Source organism: Petaurus breviceps, unplaced genomic scaffold (assembly GCF_028583685.1).
Source record: "Petaurus breviceps papuanus isolate PSGF00001 unplaced genomic scaffold, PetGlider_PUasm1.0 90601, whole genome shotgun sequence".
In the NCBI taxonomy this organism is placed as follows: Eukaryota; Metazoa; Chordata; class Mammalia; order Diprotodontia; family Petauridae; genus Petaurus; species Petaurus breviceps.
Window position 1 is genome coordinate 3,312,155 of NW_027187282.1, and position 22,377 is coordinate 3,334,531.

At 43.0% G+C, this 22,377-nt stretch overlaps 1 protein-coding gene and 1 pseudogene across 1 annotated transcript in view; both read left to right on the forward strand.

The window, feature by feature from the left end:
* GAB3 (GRB2 associated binding protein 3) overlaps nucleotides 1–9,660 on the forward strand; it is a 168,954-nt gene extending 159,294 nt beyond the window's left edge. Inside the window, exon 10 of the mRNA XM_069063754.1 lies at nucleotides 2,120–9,660. Coding sequence (XP_068919855.1) covers nucleotides 2,120–2,236 — 117 coding nt within the window. The 3' untranslated portion in view covers nucleotides 2,237–9,660. The remainder of the gene's footprint in view (nucleotides 1–2,119) is intronic.
* Nucleotides 9,661–9,770: 110 nt separating this feature from the next.
* On the forward strand, nucleotides 9,771–15,420 carry LOC138142666 (olfactory receptor 3A1-like; annotated as a pseudogene).
* Nucleotides 15,421–22,377: the final 6,957 nt, after the last annotated feature.

The following is a 22,377-nucleotide window of genomic DNA, read 5'->3' on the forward strand; positions in this document are numbered from 1 at the left end:
GTGTGTGTGTGTGTGTGTGTGTGTGTGTGTGTGTGTGTGTGTGTGTGTGTGTGCCTAGGATGAGTCACTTCTGTAGACCTTCTACAGCTGGACCTTGAACTACAAGCCTATAGTTGGTTCCAGGATGGTTTGGAGATGTTGGGGATGGTGAGTGGGAGCTCTATGTATTTCAGTTTTCTTATGTTATTTCTCCTCCTCCTCCTCCTTCTTCTTCTTCTGGTTTAAGTGACTTGCCCAGGGTCATACAGCTACTAAGTGTCAAGTGTCTGAGTCCAGCTTTGAACTCAGGCCCTCCCAACTCCAGGTTCTTATGTTATTTCATGATGCTTTTACCTCTAGTACTGTTTCTATCTTCTTATCTTGTAGAGTCAATTGTAGGCATGTAGATCCATAATTCCTTTATTTGATTGAGGCTTTTAGGTTGGAGAGATTGACAGAAAACTTCTCTGCCGTATTGCTCAAAGGTGCTTTCAGTGCCTAGGAGAATTGGGATGTGGCATCCCAGTCTTACCTAGCAGAAGGAAGTAAAGCTCAAATGAGTTCATTTCAGTGAAATAGGCAGTTATAATGCCTACATTTCTCTCCTATTTCACAAACTCCTAGAAAAAAACTATCTACACTCATTTCCTCTACTTCTCCTTCCATTCATCCAGCTCTTTCCATTCCGGTTTCCTACCTCATCATTCAACCAAAACTGGTTCCTCCAAAGTTATCAGAAATCTCTTAATCATTAAATGTAATTACCCTTTTTCAATCCTCATCCTTCTTGCCTCTCTGCAGCCTTTGACACTGTATCACCTTTTCCAGAATATTCTCTCCTCAGTGAGTTTTCATGGCATGGCTCTCTCCTCACTCTCCTACTAAATATCTGATGGCTCCTTTTCTGCTTTCTTTGCTGGATCTTCTTCTATATCCATCCCACTAACTATGGATGTCTCCTAAGGCTCTAACCTGGTATTTCTTTTCTTTTCTCTTTATACCATCTCATTCTTTGATTTCATCAGCTCCCATGGGCTCAATTATTGTCTCTATGCTGATGATCCCCAAATCTATATACTTATCTCTAGGCTTTCTTTTGAGCACCAGCCCCACATCACCAACTACCTCTTTGGACATTTCAAATTTGATGGTAAACTCTGTGTGTCCCCAACATTATCCCTTTCCCCCCAAACCCTCTCCTCTTCTGAACTTTCCTATCACTGCTGAGAGCTCTCCAGTCATCCAGGTTTGCAACCTCAGTGTCATCGTTGAATTTTGACTCCCAGCCTCCATATCTGGTCAATTGTCATCTGTTGCTTCTCTCTCCTCAGTATCTTTTGTATTTATTCCTTCTTCACTTGCATAGCCACTGCCCTCTTCAATAACTTATCACCTCTAACCTGGACTGCTGGAATAACCTCCTCACTCTAATCCATCCATATAGCTGCCAAAGTTCAGTTCTGACCATGTCACCCTCTACTCAACAAATTCTAATGGCTCTTTATGGTCTCCAAGAAAAAAAACCCTTGCTTTGATACTTCAAACTCTTCAACAACCTGACCAGCTTTCTTCTACATAACTTCTACTACATTACTCCATTGCTCTTAGGGACAGCCAAATTGGTCTTCTTACTGTTTCTCCCATCCCCATGCCTTTGCATAGTTTGTTTCCTGTGCTATAATGTCCTCCCTCCTCAATTCAACCTCTCCAAAGCCCTAGTTTCCTTCAAGACTCAACCCTAGCCCCATTTTCTGCTTGAGGCCTTTCTTTATCCCTTGCCCCTCCTCCAGTTGGTATTAAGACTCTCCCTCCTTTCTTTCCCCACCTCCCTCCCTCCATTTTGCATGTGTTCTGATATATTGATATGTGGATATGTTGTCTCTCCAGTTCAGATAAAGACTCCTGGAGGGCAGAAGGCTCTCACTTCTGTCTGTGTCCCCAGGGCCTGGCACACAATAGGTACTTCATAAATGCTTAAAAAGAACTCTAACCATAAAAACAATATCTGCTTCTGTTACATTCTAAGGCTGTGTGGTGCGTGAAGAGCACCGGTGTCCAGGATGAGAGGAGAGGAAAATGCAGAAGGTTCTGAATGTATTGATTCTGAGCTAACGCAAATTGGTCCATTTTTCCCTTGCAGAAGCCTCTGATTTCAGAAGAGCATCGAGTTGACTACGTCCAAGTAGATGAACAGAAAACTCAAGCCCTGCAGAACACTAAGCAGGAATGGACTGATGAGAGGCAGGCCAAAGTATGAAGAAAGCAGGCCTGGGGCATGCTTGGAGGTCTGCCTTTGTTGTGTGCCCCACTGAGGCTGTAATGCCAGAGGACCTAGGGATGAGGTAGAAATGGTCTACTGGATGAGAACTGGTCCTTCAGGCAGGGAGGGGTAGTGGGACGTGTTGGCTAGGGTCAGGAAAAGCTGTGTCTGAATCCTGCCTCAGATACTTCCTATCTGTGTGACCTGGGCAAGACACACTTACCTTCTCAATGCTTCAGAATGAAGAGGTTGGACTTAATGCCTTCAAGGATCTTTTCCTCCACCTTGGTCTAGGAGCCTGTGATACTTGTAACAAGGTTCTAGAGTTGGTTATCCATTTAATATTAATTGTCATCGTGGATTGTTGTCAATGCCCTGCCCAGCCTTCAGAAGATGCCAGCCAGGAGGAGAGGAATCAAGAGTCCAGGAGTCTGGATCTTGAGTCCCATGGGCATTCTGATTATCTTTAGTGCTGCAGTACCCCTCTCATGAGATAGGAGCAGGGTTAGAGACCGGGGATTAGCCAGGCAGGGGTGAGCTGGGAGAGGGAAGAAGCAACCCACTACAGCCTACAAAGAACTCTGCTGGTAGCCTGTTCTGTCCTAGGCTCTGGAATTACCCTATGGGCTTCCTGGACATAAGCTGTGAGGAGCTAGACCTGAAACTTTGCAGTGATGGCTCTCTCTGGTGGTACCCATTGGTCTACTGCCCCAGGTGCACCAGATCCACTTGGGTAGGCTGCAGATATTGCCATTGTGATACAGATGTTGAGCATCTGGAAGGACTAAGACCAAAAGAAGGGAAGCATCAGAGCAGGGAGAGGTGGAGGACATACAGGCAAGTCCAGCTCTTAGGTGAAATTGGGCAAAGGTGCTTTTCTCTTCCTGGCTCCTGTTCCCTCATCTGTAAAATGAGGGGTCAAACTAGGTTGTCTGGAAGGTCTGTATCAGCTTTATATCCATAGACATATGTGAGTGTGAATGTGTGTGTGTTTGTGGGGGGGGGAGAGAGAGAGAGAGAGAGAGAGAGAGAGAGAGAGAGAGAGAGAGAGAATATAGGCGTGTATGAGACAGCATGATATAGAGGAGAGAGGGCTGACCTTGGAGTCAGGAAGACCTGTCTCTGCTACATATTGACTGTGTGTCCATGGACAAGTCATTTATTTGTAATTGTCATTTATAGTCTCTAAAACCAGAAATTACAAATACAGTCAATCTTCATTGACAGAGGGATTTTCTATACTAGGAGTTTCCCCACACTGTTGAAATAAAAAATATTCACAAATATAAACTGAAACACACACACACACACACTCTGAAAGAAAACAAAACCTCAAAAAGTCAAACCTCACATTTGTATTTTCCTCCAGGTTAGGTTAGGAATACACGTGGAATGTTGGGAGAAGGGAGAGAATTGGGGTAGCTTTTCCAAGCTGATGAATGACAACATTCTGTTTTCAGCTCTTGGGACTGGAATTTATACCTATTTTTTCTACCCACTTTTGAATATAAAATTGTAGAATGTTAGGACTAGAAGGAATTTCAAGTTGCACTTTTGTCCACCCCTCTCATTTTATAGAGAAGGAAAACTGAGAAACCTAGAGAAGGGACTGGACTTGCCCAAGATTGCCAATTTTGCCAATGGCCTATTTGCCCCCCCACACACAAACACATAGGCCAAGGACTCTGGGCTTGTATAACCCACGTTCCATCCTAAGGTCTTGACCCAGTGGGTCTACATCTCTTCTTTTGGCTCTTTGCCCCTCCCCACTTCCCCCTGCCTCCCCAGTTAATCTGGGAAATTCTCCAAAGTAGAGCAGCAGTGTACTTTGTGTAGAGTTTCCCCAAATATGTATAATGGGAGTGACCTAACTCCTAGGCAAGCACTCAATGTACAATATGGTTATTGGCAATATTGGTTGTGAGAGAACCGTTATTCACTCCCCACTGAAAAACCACAAGGTAAAGATTCCCAGGAGCCCATTAACAAATACAGGAATATTAAACATTCACAGAGTCTCTCAGCTCCCCTTCTATTCCCACTCACAAAGGGAACAGAACTTGGTTTGCCTTCAGGGCAGTCCTCTGTCACTTCAATAAAACTCTCAGTGAGTCCTACCCACACCATCTCCTCAAGACACATAGCACCACTTTGGATTCGACTCCCTGAAAAGTCAACATGCTTTGAAACTTGCTGAACAAACAAATCCATTCTCTCTGAACTTGGATTGTCCAAGTCATGGTTTGGCTTTGCTCTCCAAGTAAGATGCTAAGGAGAAACCATGCGGACTTCCTTCTTGAAAATGTATACTGCATCACCTTCTCTAGGTGAAGGACCTAAATTCTTGAACTCAGGAAATATTAAATTTGGAGTTAGCCACAGGTAACTCTCAAAGCTGGTGCTACGCAGAAAATCTCTTTCTCTACTAGAAGACTGTATTCAAGGATGCTGCTGTTTAAGAACATTCAAATTACACACACACACACACACACACACACACATACACATACCGCCTTCCCCTTTACACAAGAGACTGGGATTCAAGAAGCCTGTCCTTGAACTTGCCTTTCAAGCTGTGGGAAAGCATGGCTCACCATACTGTGTGCTTCTGCTACAAATTGCTATTGCTCTTCCTGATGATGATGAGGGTGAGGATAGGGGTAGAAGGAGAGAAATCGCTTCCCCCTTCCCCTGTTACATTTTGTCAGAAGAGTCAATGGAAAAGGTGAGTCCCCAAGAACTGAGACCCCAAAAGTTAGCTTGCTTTTATAGGCCATGATGAGGCATGGTTGTTCTTCAGTCAGGGCACAGTTATCTGTTCATTAGTTGCCTTCAAATCATGGTCATTGGTTTGACTGGGGAATTCCAATTTGATCAGTGACTTAACAGTGACTTTTGGTAGCCTGTCATCTCATCAGTTTGACCAAATTAACCAATGGTTTATCTACCTTATTAGTGTTTTTTTTCCATAAAATCAGCTTCTAGTTTTATTTATTAGTTCAATAGTTTTCTTACTTTCAATTTTATTAATCTCTCTTTTGATTTTAAATATTTCCAATTTGGTGTTTAACTGGGGATTTTAATTTGTTCTTTTCCTAGCCTTTTTTAATTGCATGCCCAATTAGTTGATCTGTTCTTTCTGTCTTTTATTAATGTACACATTTAGAGATAGGAATTTTTGCTTTTTATTGATGTAAGCATTTATATATATAAATTTCCCCCTAAGAAATGTTTTTTTGCGTCCCATAAATTTTGATATGTTGTCTTATTGTTGTCAATTCTCTTTAATAGATTATTTATTTGTTTCTATGATTTTTTCTTTTACCCACTCATACTCTGGGATTAGAGTATTTAGTTTCCAATTAATTTTTAAACTGTTTCCATGACCCTCTATTGAATGTAATTTTTATTACATTATGATACGAAAAGGATGCATTTCATATTTCTGCTTTTCTGCATTTGGTTGTGAAGTTTTTATGCACTAATGCATGGTCAATTTTTGTGAAGCTTCCATGTATAGCTGAGAATAAGGTATACTCCTTTATATTCCTGTTCAGTTTTCTCTCTAACTTTTCTAAAATTATATTCATCTCCTTAACTTGTTTCTTGTTTATTTTATGGTTAGATTTATCTAGTTCTGAGAAGGGAAAGTTGAGGTGTCCCACCAATGTAGTTTTACTGTCTCTTTCCTCCTATAACTCATTTAACATTTCTTTAAGAATTTGGATGCTATGCTGTTTGGTGCATATTTGTTTAATATTGATATTACTTAATTATCTATGGCAACTTTTAGCAAATGTGCTTATCTCTTTTAATTAAGTCTATATTTGCTTTTGCTTTGTCTGAGATCATGATTACTACCTCTACTTTTTGTTTTTTACCTCAGCTGAAGCATAATAGATTCTGCTCCAGCCCCTTATTTTTATTCTATGTGTGTCTCTCTGTTTCAAGTCTGTTTCTTATAAACATATTGTTGGATTCTGGTTTTTAATCCATTCTGCTATCTATTTCTATTTTATGGCTAAGTGAATCCCATTCACATTCACAGTTATGATTACTAATTGTATATTTTCCTCCATCCTATTTTTCCATATTTATCTTTTTTCTCTATCTTTTTACCCTGTACCTCCTCAAAAGTCTGTTTTGCTTCTGATTACTTCCTCCCTTCTGTCAGCTCTCTCTTTCTCTTAACCCCTTCCCTTCCTACTTCCCTTTAGGGTAAGATGGATTTCTATACCCAACTGAGTGTGTATGTTATTCCCTCTTTGAGCCAATTTGGATGAGAGTAAGGTGCAGGTGTTGCCCACCATCACCCCCATCTTCCCTTCCACTGTAAAAGCTCTTCCTTTTGTGCCTCTTTTATGTGGAATAATTTTCCCCATTCTACCTCTCCCTTCCCCTTCTCCCAGTGCATCCCTCTTTCTCACCTCTTAATGTTATTTTTTGAAATCACCCCATCATAGTCAACTCATATTTGTGCCCTGTATGTATGTATGTATGTATGTATGTATGTGTGCACTAACTGCCCTAATAATAATAAAGTTGTTAGGAATTACAAATATCATCTTCACATATAGGAATGGAAACAATTTAACCTTATTGAATCCCATATGATTTCTCTTTCCTGTTTACCTTTTTATGCTTCTCTCTTGAGTCTTGTATTTGAAAGTTAGACTTTCTATTCAGCTCTGGTGTTCTCATCAGGAATTCTTGAACATCCTCTATTTAAGTAAATATCCATTTTTCCCCCTGAAGGATTGTCCTCAGTTTTTCTGGGTAGGTGATTCTTGGTTGTATTCCTAGTTCTTTTGCCTTTCAGAAAATATATTCCAAACTATCTGCTTCTTTAATGTGAAAGCTACTAAATCTTGTGTGATTCTGACTGTGGCTCCTTGATATTTTAATTGTTTCTTTCTGTGTACTTGCAATATTTTCTCCTTAACTTGGGAGCTCTGGAATTTGGCTATAATATTCCTGGGAGTTTTCATTTTAGGATCTCTTTAAGGGAATGATTGGTGGATTCTTTCCATTTCTATTTTATCCTCTCGTTCTAGGATATCATGGCAGTTTTTCTTTGGTAATTTCTTGAAACAATCTTTGTAGGCTCTTTTTTTTATCATGACTTTCAGGTAGTCCAATAGTTCTTAAATGATATTTTCTTGATCTATTTTCCAGGTCAGGCTTTTTTTCCAGTGAGATAATTCATATTTTCTTCTATTTTTTCCATTCTTTTGCCTTTGATTGTTTCTTGATGTCTCATGGAGTCATTAGCTTCCACTTGCCTACTCCTAATTTTTAAGGAATTTAGTGAGCTTTTGTACCTCTTTTTCCATTTGGCCAACTCTGCTTTTTATGGAGTTCTCTTCAGTGGATTTTTGTGCCTCTTACCATTTGACCAATTCTGGTTTTTAAGGTGTCATTTTCTTCAGTATTTTTTGTGCCTCTTTTACCAAGCTGTTGACTCTCTTTTCATAATTTTCTTGTATCACTCTCATTTCTTTGCCCAATTTTCCCTCTATCTCTCTCATTTGATTTTTAAAACACTTTTTGAGCTTTTATAGGAATTCTTGCTGGGCTTATTCCAATTCAGATTTTTCTTTGAGATTTTGCTTGTAACTGTTTGACATCATTGTCTTCTGAGTTTGTGTCTTCATCTACCCTATCACCATAGTATATTTTTATGATCAAGTTCTTTTTTGTTGTTTTTTTTCCATTTTTTTCCAGCCTGTTTCTTGACTTATAACTTTATATTAAAATTGGACTCTGCTCCCAGGGTAGAAGGGTCACTTCAGGTTTTTTTGTGCTGTTATCTCTGGGAGTCTGTAAGTTTTCAGTGATTCCAAGATGATATGACTTAAGAAGTGTGGTCACTGCTCTTCTGGCCTGTGATCTGGTCTTTACCCAGGAAGGGACCTTGTTCCCTGGTAGCCACAAGTGCTCGTGCTTCTGTTGGCCTTAAAACTGTGACAAAGGTCTCTGCTCCCTTGCAGTCATTAGTGCTATCACTCCTTTTGACCCTGGAACTGTGACTTGGGCTCTTGTTTCCCAGGGGCTGCAAGAACTAGTGGTCCTTTGTGCCTTGGATCTGAGACCAGGCCCCCTGTTCCCTTGTGAGCAACCATAAGCACTCTTCTCCCTGGAACTGTGATCCAAATCTGTCTATGGGCAATGCAACAGGGTCCTGTACCCCATGCCAGCAAAGGGTCCCCTGTAACCTCCTACTGACTAGTTGTCTGACCCCACCCACTGCCCCAGTGTGACAAACCTTTCCTGCCAACTTCTTATGTTGTCTGGGTCTGGAAAATTGTTCCGCTCTGTCCTTTTGTTGCTTCTGTTGGCAGGGAATTTGGGAGAGTTTGGGGGAGCACCCGCCTTTACTCCATCTTGGTTCTATCCCTCATTTCATCAGTTTGTTTTAGGAACTCCTCAATTTGATTTAGTACCTCCCTAATACATCCTGGCCTGCTCCCTACACACAGAAAATAAGTAGCTGAGAAGGCCTGAAATCTAGGACTTTTCCCACTATACCGTATTTTCTTTTGAATTTTGCCCATGTGTTCAATGGAGAACCACAGAATATCAGGACTAGAAGAGATATTAGATACTGTGAACTATACATAGGAAGGTTCTTGGATTTGGTATTAAAGAATCTGGGTTCAAATCCTGGCTCTGCCATTTACCATCTGTGTGACAAGTTGCCTCCTCCCTCTAGGCCTCAGTTTTCTCCTCTGTTAATTAAGAGGTTGTATTAAATGACCTCCAGCTCTAAATCTATTATACCTCTAATTTTACAGATGAGGAAACCCAAAGAAATAGTTGAGTTACCCAAGGTCGCCTGAATCCCAGGTCAAGTCTCTTTCAGCCCCATAATACATATGACTGACATTACAAATCAGCCATCTGATACTCCCTCCTGAGAGTATGCCATTGCATAGACTTTCCTTAATCCATGAGAAAAAAATCTACCAGCCAGGACCTAATCCTTGAGAAAAGGTATACATGTCCCTGAGGAGCTTAGGCAGATCCTTGCCCAGTAACATGTATTAAACTTGGATGAGCAGGGGAGAGTATTCCTGATAAGTTATTGGATGGATTATGCTTTTATCATAGAAAGAAAGCCTAGATTTCCTCAGCAGGGCCCTATCCCCAGTAAAACTGAAAAATAAGTAGTTGTGTTTGGTGCTGCCTACCTCTCAGTCCCTGTGCTTTCACTTTCCCTTCCCACTTCTCTACCCCCCAAAATATTCACACACACACACACACACACACACACACATTGTACTCTGTTGTTTCTGTAAGGCCTTGTTCCCAAAGAGTCATTGACCAATTTCCCATTAGGAAATGATGAAACAGGTTTCTCCCTCCTAGGGCTTTTTTTATTTTCATAGTGAACTCTTGAAGACCCAAATATTTCAAGGTTCAATGGAACAAGTAGGGGAATGATGGAATTTCAGAACCCAGATCAGTGGGGACAGTACTTTGAGTCTATTCTTTTGTCACTAAGAATAGCCCCATTGATCTGGGTTCTGAAATTCCACCATCCCCTTATTTGTTCCATTGAACCTTGTGTCACAAGTAGACCACTGTTCCTTTTCCAGGAACCCCAGGGTTTCTGGTGCCATCGGACAAAGTTGGACTATATGACTACTGAAATCACTTCCACCCTCTGTCACTATGATTCTGTGATTTCACAGAGAAGTCCTTGGACTAGAGACTTAAAATGGCACTTAATTTATTATCCAGTATGTCACTCTCTTTTACTTTATTGGATTGCTTAATCCATTCATATTTAAAGTTATAAGATTCAAATTTATCTTCCTCTTATCTCTAATATAAGCTTTTTTTCTGAATTCAGACATTTTTTGTTTCTCTGACATACTTTGTCTCTTCAGTCATTTTTTATCAATCTGCACTAAGACAACTCTAGTCCCACAGGCTCTCTTCTTCTCACCCTCAAGTCCCTCCCCACAATCTCTTTGTTACCTCTTTCCTTGAGGCCCTACCATGTGCAAGGATTTGTGCTAGGAGACGTAATCACAAGACAACATCGTGATGGTCAGGAAACCCACTTGGGAAGTAAGAAATCCACCAATATCCACCAACTTGGGAAGTATGAGATACATTGATATCCATCATTATCCCCTGATATCCTCCTCTTTCACCAGTACAGAGTAGGGATAAAAGATCAGCCAGTTCTACCTAGATTAATACCTTATGACTGAAATAATTCAGGCACTGTTAAGCTTTTGGGGATGTGAGCAGGACCCCATACAACACTAAGACTAAGAACATGGACATTGTATCTTTTTTATTATATTTGAGATTGCCCCAAAGATCCTTGCTTCAGAGTGGAAGGGACTTCAGAGGCCATTTATTCCAACCCCCTCATTTTACAGAAGAGGAAACTGATGTCCAGGAAGGGGAAGGGACTTCCCCAAAGTCACCCAGGTATGAAGAGGTGCAACTGGTGCTTGAGTCACAGGCCTCTGCCAAAGCCAGTACTCTTTTCCATTGCATAATTAGGTTACTTATTGCTGGGGAATCTTTCCTTTAGGTCACTCATCTTGCCCCTGCTGTGTCTTCCAATTTTCTTCTTGCCACATTGAGTCCAACCGTTATCCCCCTGAGCCTAGGCCTGTAAATAGTGAAGACTCCCTAGAGCATCCTAAGCCCAAACCTGCATCCCCTTCATGTTTGTTTACTTATTTCCTCTGCTTTCTCTTACATCACTTACCCCCAAAGGCTCTTTCCCTATTATCTACCTTTTCCTCCCTGAAAGGAAATCAATGACTCCCAGAGAAGAACAGGGAAGAATTGGGAGACTGCTTTTCCCCACATGTACCTCTTAAATTTCTCCCCATCAAGTGGCCAGAAGAAGCTGCCTGCCTGGAGTGCCAGGGTGGCAAGGGTGGGAGGGAATTGCTGAGACTTCATTGGTGAGTGGCCATGGGTGCAACCTCTGTGGGTTATGGGGTTTTTGTTCTGGGGTGACCTGGTTGGGGGTGGGAAGGAACCTGCCTTTTTGACAGTAAGAGACCTTATGTTTATATATCTATCCAATGAAATCCTGATTTTGCTGCCAACAGCCAAAAATGGGGGCTCCTTCCAGGGATCCTTCATTGTCATCTGACCCATCCACACCCCCCCTTTATAGTCAGTAATTTGAAAGCGTAAGGTTCTCCAGCTCTTTTACTGGAGGGGTTGGGGAAGGACCAGGGAATGAATTCTACCTGCCTTGACAGTGAAATACGGAGTTCAGCTTGGCCAGCTCAAAACTAGAACCTTCCATCCAGACCCTCTCCCCTCCATCTGAACAGGATGGTTTCTTTTTGTTTTTTTTTTTTAGGTTCTCCCCACTTCTCTTCCTGATATGAGCTAGCTTAGGTTTCTGTCAGTCACTGAAGCTGAAGACTCTTCTGCTAACTTTCTCAGTCTTCTCTGGCCATCTATACTTGGAGGCTTGGTTCTGTCAAGACTTTGAGCCCCAGTGATTCTTATTCCAAGAGGAGTATCTTGGCTTTGTCCAGACATTTTTATCCACCATTCTCTGCCCGTCATCATGACATTTAGATCTTTTTGTCCACCGCTTGGGTGAGCCCGTATTGAGGCTTTTTTCTTGCCCATGTCACACCAGAAATTGGGTGGCAGTAGGGGCTGGCATTGGTGCTAAGTGAGCAAGGCAGTATTCCAGGCTGGAGCAAGTCAGGTGTTAAGGACTACCATTGTGTTAGAGGTGAAGACTAGCCAAGGATCTATAAAGTAGGGAGTGAAGATGGATGCTAGGCGGGGAGAGTCTACTAGTTACTAGTCTTGGCTACTAGTGACTAAGGAGAAATGGAAGAGGTGTTGTAACCACAGTAGTGAAAGCAAGGTAAAGCAAAGAGGTCTTGAGGGTTAAAGAAAGCAAGAGTTAGAAATCTTGGTTGAGTGGTTTGAGATAACACTGAGTGCTGTTGAGTATAAACATGTAAGTGAGGCTAATCTCCAGATGGGAACCACTTGGCATTAAACCTCCTATCCTTCCCGCTGGCCATGGACAGTCTAGAGGGAGTGACAAGAGTGTGGTGATCTGGATCTGAGCAGGGACAGAAGGGCTGCAGGCCTAGGGACTTGAGAAGTTGACCCAGCAACTTTCCATGTGGAGATAGACACAGCCTAGATGAGGACAGGCCTTTCTTAGCCTCTTAGGCTTGCAGATGGTTAGGACTGACCAGCACATTAGTGATCAGTTAGGCCAATCCTCTATTGCCATTAAAAAGGACAAAAATTGGAAGCAGAGAAGGGCAAGCATTTGATCCAAGGTGACCAGGAGCCCATTGTGCCTGGGTGGCTCTCCTTCCTGTTCTGCACATTCCTCTTAATGCCAGGGTTGGCACTATGTGCATGGTCACTCCAGAGCATTAGAGTCACTGACTTAGCCTTATAGAGGCCCCTGATCCCCCTCTATCCCTTCAGTGTCTGACTTCCATTCCATATAGTAGACACAAATATACCATCACTGCTACAACTCTCCCACCTGTCCATGTTTACTGACTCCCATTCTCCTTCCACCATGGGCCCGAGATATCAGAGGATGACAAATGGAGGAAGAGTGGTGATGCAGGCTTGGGAGGAGGCAGAAACAGGAAATGTCATCAGGAGAGGAGTTTAGCTGGGGGAGGGGTAGTTCTGGCCATCTCCTGTCCCTGGGGAATGTGTTGAGGAGGAAGAGGGCATCACTCAGTCACTTGGGTGAGAACTATCCTCACTCTCCTCCTTCCTCCCCTGCCAGAGTCTCAAATTCACCTCCCTCTTCCCCCTAATCTTCCAGTCATGAGGATGTTCCAGCTGTGAGCCCAATGCCCAGACCCTCACACTCCTAACCATCTCCCCACAGGCTCAGTTGTCATGGGGGGGGGGTGACCCCAGGCTCCCTGCCCAGGGCAAACATGACTACAGTTTCTGAGTTCCTCTTGGAGGGTCTGACGGATATAAAGGATCTGAAGCCAGTGCTCTTAACCCTCTTTCTGCTGGTTTACATTGTGGCCCTGGCTGGAAACCTGGGCATCACCAGCCTCATTGTTCTGTACCAAAGGCTTCACACACCCATGTATTTCTTTCTGGCCAGCCTCTCACTTCTTGATGCTGCCTATGTCTCCAACAGTGTCCCTCAGATTCTGGCACATCTGGTGGCTACTGAGCAGCTCATATCCTACCATGCCTGTCTCACCCAGATGTTCTTTCTCCACTTCCTTCCTGCTCACAGCCATGGCCTATGATCGCTATGCTGCCATATGCCGGCCACTTCACTATCTGGTCCTCGTAGGCCCCCAGACCCAGGCAACTGCTCACCTCAATTTCTTGCCTCCTTGTGCTCACCAATGTACTCACCCACACACTCCTGGCAGCCAAACTTGAGTTCTGTGGGCCTCACCTAATCACTCACTTCTTCTGTGATCTGCCTCCACTCCTCAAGCTCGCCTACTCCAGCACATGGCCCAATGAATTGGGCCTCTTCTTCTTCAGCTTTCTGGTGACCCTCATTCCCTGTGTTCTGGTTGTGGTTTCCTATGTCAATGTGGTGGCTGCCATCCTGCCCACCAGACCATGGTCTGTGTCTTCTACATCACCTCCGTGCTCTGCTACATCCTCCCCAGTTCTTCCTACTCTAGGACACGGAGCCGGGTGTTCTAGATGCTTTATACTATCATCACAAACATGCTCAACCCCATCGTCTACAGCCTGTGTAACAAGGAGGTCAAGAGGGCAGTGCACAAAGTGCTGAGAAGAGAGGGATCTGTCTGAAAGAGAGGCAGGGTTAACAGGGAAGAACAGCCCATACCCAGAGGGTCTCAAGACCAGCATGGTTTCTTGTACTCATTTATGGTTTACCAAGCTTTCCTGTGATGTAGGTAATGTCATTAGAACTATTCTCATTGTACAGATTCTTAAACAAGGTGAAGTGACTTGCCCTTGCACTCAAACCCAGGTCTGCTCATTCTAAGTCCCAAGCCCTCGCCAATATCATGCTGTCTCTCTGAGATAAAGCTGCATGACTTTTATTTGAGTTTTTGATCCAGACCTAGGGAACTCTCAGTGAGGAAACTCCCTCCACCAAATCAGATCTAAAACTCTGCTCTGCAAATTCTACTTTGAGAAAGTTGTCTGGGGCAACAGTGAAAGGTTAAGGTACTTGCCTCGGGGAATGTGGTCACTGGCAGAAGTAGGATTTGAACCTGTTCTTTCTGATCTCTCTCCATTCACTAAGCTATACTGCTTCTCCATGTCTTTTTTTTTAGAGAGGGGAAAGCAAGGCAGCTGGGGTTAAGTGACTTGCCCAAGGTCACACAGCTAGTGTGCCAAGTGTCTGAGGTCAGATTTGAACTCAGGTCTTCTTGACTCCAGGGTCGGTGCTCTATTCACTGTGCCACCTAGCTTCCCTATTCCATGTCTTTTTAACTAGTGTCCTGGTTTCAGATGCACTATGTGAGAACTTCCTTCAGTAATATGTCCTCCTACCAACTGGTTCTGTCTTGCTTAGGGTTTTCTGTGTCAAGTTTGTTTCTTAGAGTGGGGATTGGCCATGACAATACTTCTAGTCCTTGGTATAGTGACCTTCCCAAAGCCCTTAGACTAATTCACCATGTAGCTCCACTGACCTTGGCCACAGATATGTCTGAGAGGGTACAGATGGGCAAAGACAATGAAGGACAGAGCTATCACTACCCTAGGATACTGGGCAAGGTCATTGGTGCTTTCAAGCACTGTGGTATACTGGGGGCCATCAGCCTCCTGACAGTTGGCAGCACAGCCTACCTACCTCAGAAGCCCCTCACCAGGGACGCACAACACAGCAGGCACACAATGTAACACACAGAAGGCACTCAGGTAACTAGTCTCCCCAGGGTCTGTCATGCAGAGGTTCCCTGGCTCTCCTGCTCTCCCACCTGCCAACTCAGCCTGAACTGAAGACGTTTTCACAACCCCAGTCTAGACACTGGGTGAGCTTTCCTTTTATATGCTGGCTATAGGCGGTTTCCAAGTGGGAGAGAGGATGGTACCATGGACAGCAAGAACTGACTGTTCCACAAGACAAACTACCCCACTTTCCTGATTGAGAAACATTTTATCTCATAGCAACTCTGTGGAGCATAGTTGTATTTTATTTTACAAATGGGAAAACTAGAAAAGATAAGTGACCTTCCCAGGGACAAACAGCAGCTTAGTAACAGAACTAGGGCAGGGAGGGGGGGCGGGGATGGGAAGAGGGGAAAGGGAAGGAAAGAAGCATTTATATGGTGCCAACTTGTGGCAGGCACTATGGGAAGTCCTTTCTACAAATATGATCTTATTTGAAGGCGATCAGAGCAGTGGGAGGGGGGGGGGCTAGACACTGGCTTGATTTCCTGAGGGGTGGGAAGAGGTTTAGGACAATTTACTAATGTGCTTTTGAGGGCAGGAACACTTCTGGAGTCATAGACAAAGTGGTCCTTGATGAAAGAGCCCTTGACTGGGAATTAAAAGACTTGGGTTCTAGTCCTGGCTCTGGCACTTGCCAGCTGTGTGACCAGGGACATGGCATCTGACATCTTGGAACTTCAGTTTCTTTGGATGTATAATGGAGATAATAATACATTCCTTCCTTGTCAGGGTTATTGTAAGGAAAATACTTTGCACACATTAAAGCAGCATAAAAATATGAAATATTAATTTTTCAAATGAATATTGTAAAGGGAATGAGGGACTGGCCAATGAAGGCTCAAGCCTTTGGCGACTGGGAATCGAGGGGCTTGGCTTTCCATTTTAGATATTCTGGAACTGTTTCCTGCCAGCCTGACTTGCGAGGAAGGAAAGCCCTTTGGATTGGCTGCTGAGCCAGAACTGGGTCTGGTCTCTGTGGAGTGTAAGCCTCCAGGTGAAGAGAGCACCAGGGACCTACTCTCCCACCTAGGTCTACATCGCTCCAGAACACTTGGCCCAGCTGCTGCTTCATCCCTACTGTATCTACTCTTTACTGACTTGGGGGAAGGAGAACTGGAAACCAAACTTACTATGTTGCAACATTGAGAGTTTCAAAAGCCCAAGAGAGCCCCAGGGATCTAAGCACAAGAGTTCAAAGTTGGCAGGTAGCTGAGCCCTGTGAAGACTGTAGCCCTGTAGGTTAACCTAGCCCAGCAGAATGGGAATTAATGCTGAGATGCTGTGTTCTTCAAGCAAGGGAGAGACTTTCTCCATTCACTCTGCTACATTTGAAAGTGAATTTTGGTGAGAAGAACTGTTTAAACTGGAGCCCACTCACTCCGGGGAGTATGGTGCTATAGGGGAGTATACCCCTGCTTAGGGGGATGTGTTTATACTTTTGGCTTTTTTCCCTACATCTTTTCAGCAAATATCCCTGTTGCAAAAGCTAATTGATGTTAAATTATATTGGAGTGCTAATCACTAGGCCAATCAATGACAATTGATTATAACTGGCAGTTGCTATTGGGAAGAATACACCTAAATGGGGACTTGAGCCAGTAGCATTAGAAAGACCCCTAGGTTTACCCCTAGAACCCTGAGGTGGAGATGTGGTCAGCAGCCTTGTCAGGGGGGCCTGACTCATTAATTCAAGTGGGAGTTGGGATAAGGACCCCAGAATGTATAAAGGCTACATATATAAAATGAGGGGGTTAGATAAAGCCCCTTCCAGATCCATCACACCCTAGTTCTAAATATACTACCTATGACTGAGATGGAGAATGGCCATAGAAAGGAAATTTATTCTCAAACTCAGCTGGAAATCTAAATTTGGATTATAAAAGGCTCTGACTCCAAGCTAAAGATCCAGGGTGACCTAGGAAGTTGGCTTCATTCACATAAAGTCTGAGGCTAAGACCAGTGTTAGATTAAGTAGTGATTAATAATAGTTAAACATTCATGATAAAGGTACAAAAGTGTGCCTAGGCATTTATTTCTTTAAATTGTATTTCATATAGGTATCTTATTTTTTAAATGGGTTTTAGTACTGTTGATTGTTATGCTATACTGTATTAATAAAAAATCATTTCCTTAAAAAAAAATACAAGTGAAAAAGTGTGCTAATCTCCCTCAGTGAATGGCAGAAGTCTGGTTACTTGAACTGCAATCCATAGCCAAAACCCACCCCCACTCCCTCAATTCAACAAGCATTTATCAATCCCCCCACTCTGTGTCTGGCACTGATCACTGCTGACACAAAGCCCTTGCCTTGGGAAATAACAGGGACATGGAGAGAGAATAAATCCAAAATAACATGGCCAAAAGAGGGTACTAACAATGGGGGGGGGGTCAGAAAAGGATCTTTTAGTAAGTAGCACTGTAAGTAACACTTTTAATGTTTTAGTAAGTAGCTTTTTAGTTAGTAACTTTTTAGTAAGTAACTTTTTAGTTAGTAACTTTTTAGTAAGTAACTTTAGTAAGTAACTTTTAGTAAGTAACTTTTAGTAAGTAGCACCTGAGCTGGACATGGACAGGAGGAGTCTCTGAAGTACAGGTGAAGGAGAACATTCCAGGTTCTGAGGAAGGAGATGCAAAGTCACATAGAGGGAACATAGAGGGTTAGAGTTTGGGTCCATGAGAAGGAGGTGACACAGGTGATTGGTGGGTCTGGGAAAATAAGCTAGGGCCAGACTGGGAAGAATTTTAAGTGCCTGGTCAAGCAATGAAGGAGTTGGTATTTCATCCTCTAGGCAACTGAGAGGAAGCCACTTCTTGAGTAGGGCATGGCATGGAGTTAGTTACTCTAGAGGCAAAAGGTTGGGAGTTCAGGTTAGTTGGTTGGCTCTTTTCTATCTGGGCCTGTGATTTTATTGACATGGAGAATTCTCAGGGAGGAAACTCTACCAGTGATAGCTCAGCAACTATTTTGCAATTAGAGCCTTTGAGTTGCCTGGCCATTGAGAGGTTAAGTGATTTGCTCAACATCTCACAGATGGAGTGGGTCTGAAGGTGGACTTGAACCCAGGTCCCCTTGATTTTCCCATTGACTTCTATCCATTATGCCACACTGCTTCTCACTGGCAAAATACCTAAGTGGACACAGCCTATTGATTGTTGGACTTTCAAAACTAAAAATATAAATTCAATTAAACATTTGCTGAGTTCCTACTGTGTGCAAAGCTACGGGTTCAAAGACTGGGGGGGGGGGTACAAAAGTTAATGAGAAATAGTGCCCCTAGTAGTGAGACACAACTGGAATGCAAAAAAGAGCACTGGTGTTGAATAAGATGGGGGAGTTGGGTGCCCAATGGGACCTGAGAAGGGAGGAACCTCTTCTGACTGTAGGAACCAAGATAGCCTTGGTAGAAGAGGTAGCATCTGAGTCAGGCCTTGAAAGGCAGGAGTGATTTCAATAGATGGAAATAAGAGAAGGTACTTCAGGCGTTACAGTTTACTACTGTGTGAGTAAAATTATGGAAGCAAAATAAGTTCGTGAAGCGCTGAGTAGTCCAGTTTGTGAATGGGATGGGCAATGGGTAGCTATGGATGACTTTTGAGCCATAGACTAACTTGATCAGAGGTATTATTGGAAGATTGTTCCAATAGTCTAGGCAAAAGGTGATGAGAAACTATGCAAATGGATGAAAGAATAAATGAATGAAAGAAAAAGCATTTAGTAAGCACTATATACTAAGCACTCTAAGTGCTGGGGATACAATTAGAAAAAATTGAGACCATCCTTAGCTCTCAAGCAACTGACACTCTAATTGGAGGAGACAATGCATGAGAGACAGTCTAGCTGTGGAGTTGCCAAAAAGGTTTGTAAGTCCTATGGGTACAGTAGCAGGGCATATGACAAGGTCCAGAGGTCTCTCCTCTATACAGGTAGTTAAGATGAGAGTGCTGGAAGACTGCAGGGCATAGAAAGCAGGCAGATGGTAAGGCCTGGAGGATCTTAGAAGGCCACAGTCAGACCTGCTGTTCTTCATCTCATCAGAAATGACAGTTACTAACCCATCTCATCCAGGGCCTGTGAGCAGACAAGCAGCTTGGGTACAGAGGGATTCCAAGACAATCTGGGGCTGATGGAGTGAGCAGGGCAGAATACTGATGCAAGGTGAGGTCCAATGTCACATTTGCTGAAGACATGTGATGGCATACTCCCCTACTCCAGTGTTTCTATGATTTCACTGATGGGGCCATTCCCTTCACCAGTACAGAGTATGATACATCCACACTTCATCCAGTGCAACTTTCATCTATATCCTTCCCTGAATCCTCAGTAGATCTGCCCAGTGTGGCTTTTCTCTAAGTCTTAAACAATAGATGGGCACCAGGGTGATACTTGGGCTGGTTGATTGGTGTCTTTTAGCACCTATTCTTACTATATGATCTTTCCACCTCTCAGGGTTGTACAAGTCTCCAAGTTTTCGACACTACTTCTCATGTACAAGTGAGAAGACTATAATGCCAAAGTTGTAATACTTGATACACACCATCCACGTCTCTGTTGCCCTTTCGGTTGTCCATGATTGTAATTCTTAGATCATGATAGTTCCTAGCCAGCATGAAAACTGGCATCACTGGGAGAATATCAGAGACCTCAGGGCAGAGAAACACTTGGCATTGCTGAAAGGGCCACACAATGTCTCAGTTTTAATTCAAAAGGCTCTCACCTCCTTTCCTCCCTCCCCTTTCATCCTTCTCCTACCCTATCCTCCTCCCCCCTCCTCCTCTTCTTTCCCTTTCCTCTTCCTCCTCTCCTTGTCTATCTGCAGGGTCTGTCTAAGACTGTCCATCCAACAGAATCTCATTACCCAAGCAGTAGTCATTCTTCATCCACTTGACTGCAGTGGAATAATGGAAAGATTCCAGAGCAGAGACTTCTGGGAAGATGATGTTAAAGGTCACAAGGAAATCTGCCTCCTCAGTGGCCTCCTCAAAAATGGTAACAGAAAAATCCCAGTGAAGCAACATTACCATTTTTTTTTTTGCCATTTGGAAGGCAATTGGGGTTAAGTAATTTGCCCAAGGTTAAACGGCTAGGTTTTGTGTGTGTGTGTGTGTGTGTGTGTGTGTTAAGTGTCTGAGGCCAGATCCAAACCCAGGTCCTCCTTACTCTGGGGCTGGCGCTTTACTCACTGCGCCACCTAGCCACCCCCAACATTACCATTTTTCAAAAGAAAATTTTAAAATCACTAAAAATATAAGTAAAACCAAAGCCTCTGTAGTACAATTGAAATATTTTCTAGATTAAAATAAGCAGAAGGAAAAAAAAAAGGACCAGAAGAAATAAACATTGAAAAGCATTGTTGCTAGAATGTTCTTAAGGCACAAATACTATGGTTATACTAGGGATTCCTTTTGTGTATGAGTTGGGCTAGATGGCTTCTAGAGGCCCTTCCAACTCTCAATTTCTGTGATTCTGTATTATCAATACTGAAAGAATTAAAGGAAGAAATGAATTGGGGTGGGGCTGGAGCAGGGGACATAAAGAGGACCTGGATATACCTAGAGATAATGCACATAATAAGGATCTTGGAATAATCAATCCATAAACATGTGTGAAGCACCTACAATGTGCAAGGTGCTGTCCTAGGTCTTGGGGATACAAAGGCCAAAACTAAGTAATCCATTCCCTCAAGGAGCTTACATTACGGAAGATGTATAAAGAGAGACAAAATCAACACAAGGTAATTTTGGAGGGAAGGAACTAGCAGCTAGGGGCGGTGTGGATCCAAAGGCTTCATGTAGAAGAAGACGGCATTTGAGTTGGGCTTTGTAGAAAACTAGGGATCTAAAGAGGCAGGGATAAGAAGGGAGTGTTTCAGATTTGGACAGCAGTTGGAGATGGAAAATGACAGCAATGTATGAGAAACAGTAAGTCCACTTTGGCAGGGTCATAGTGTCAAGCGGGACAATGATGTGTAATAAGGCTAGAAAGGTAGTTTGCATTTATATTTGATCCTAGACCAAACTCCAACCAGGAGCTTTTTGAAGGAAAATCTGTATTTCAGGGAAATCACTTTGGTGGCTTTGTGGAAGAATGACCAGGGTGGAGAGAGACATGAGGCAAGTAGATGAGTTAGGAGGCTAGTCCAATAATCCAGGAGAGAGATGATTAGGACGTGAACTAAAATGGGGCCTGTGTGAATGGAGAGAAGGTAGCAAATGTGAGTAATGTTGTAGAGGTAGAAATGGCAAGATTTGGCCACTGATTAGGATGAAATAGAAGGTTAAATAGAGGGAGAAGTCAAGGGTTATACCCAAGTTAAGAAACTGGCTGGCTAGAAGAATGGTGGACTATATTGTAGCAGCAAGCACCCCAAGCGTCCTCAGGGTTTACAGCTACCACAGGTTCTTGGATCTGCTTTGCTAAAGGAAAGCAACTCAAAATGGGTTAACAAGCTTACTTTAATCAGTCAGACATATATCGTTTACCTTATTCAGGAGAAAAGGTCAGCACCCTGAACCTCAAAGTATACAGGCATAATTATCAAGACAGAAACATCAAGTAGACAGATTTCCAAACTGTCCAACCATTACATCCATACCCAGTCAACATCTGGGTTTCCACATTCTGGGTTTTTCAAAGCCGGGGGACTCTCAACAATGGCTTCCCAGAATTCAGATCAAATCACAGAACATTTCTCAAAGTGAGTCCCAAAACAAAGCTACACATCAGGGCTTATATAGCCTTCTCCTGGCTCAGAGAATGTAACAACCTTATTGACCCACTGGCCAATCAAAAAGTATCTACTGAAAAACAAGCCTCCCTCCCCAGGCTTCTGGTGCACTTTAGCCTAGGGGCAGGGAAGATCTTTAAAATTTACATTCCCATTACATATATATATCATCTTTGTGGTCCCTCCCAAACATAAACTTATGTTGCTATTATCATAGGACAAGATGATGGCAACACTCAGAGATTTAGGCACATATGTAAAGAATATCAGCATATTAATAAAATAAATGGAAGCAGAAAGGAGTGTGGTATGACAGAAAAAGCAAGTGATTTGGTGTCAAAGTACCTAGGTTCAAATCTCACCACTGTCACTAACTGCATGAAAATGGCAAGTCATTTAAATCTCTTTGGGCCTCAGTTTCCTCACCTGTGAAAATTAAGGGCTTGGACTGGCTAGCCCCAAGCTCTTCTCCTGCTCTAAGTCTATGGTCTAATGGATTATTTCACTGAAGGA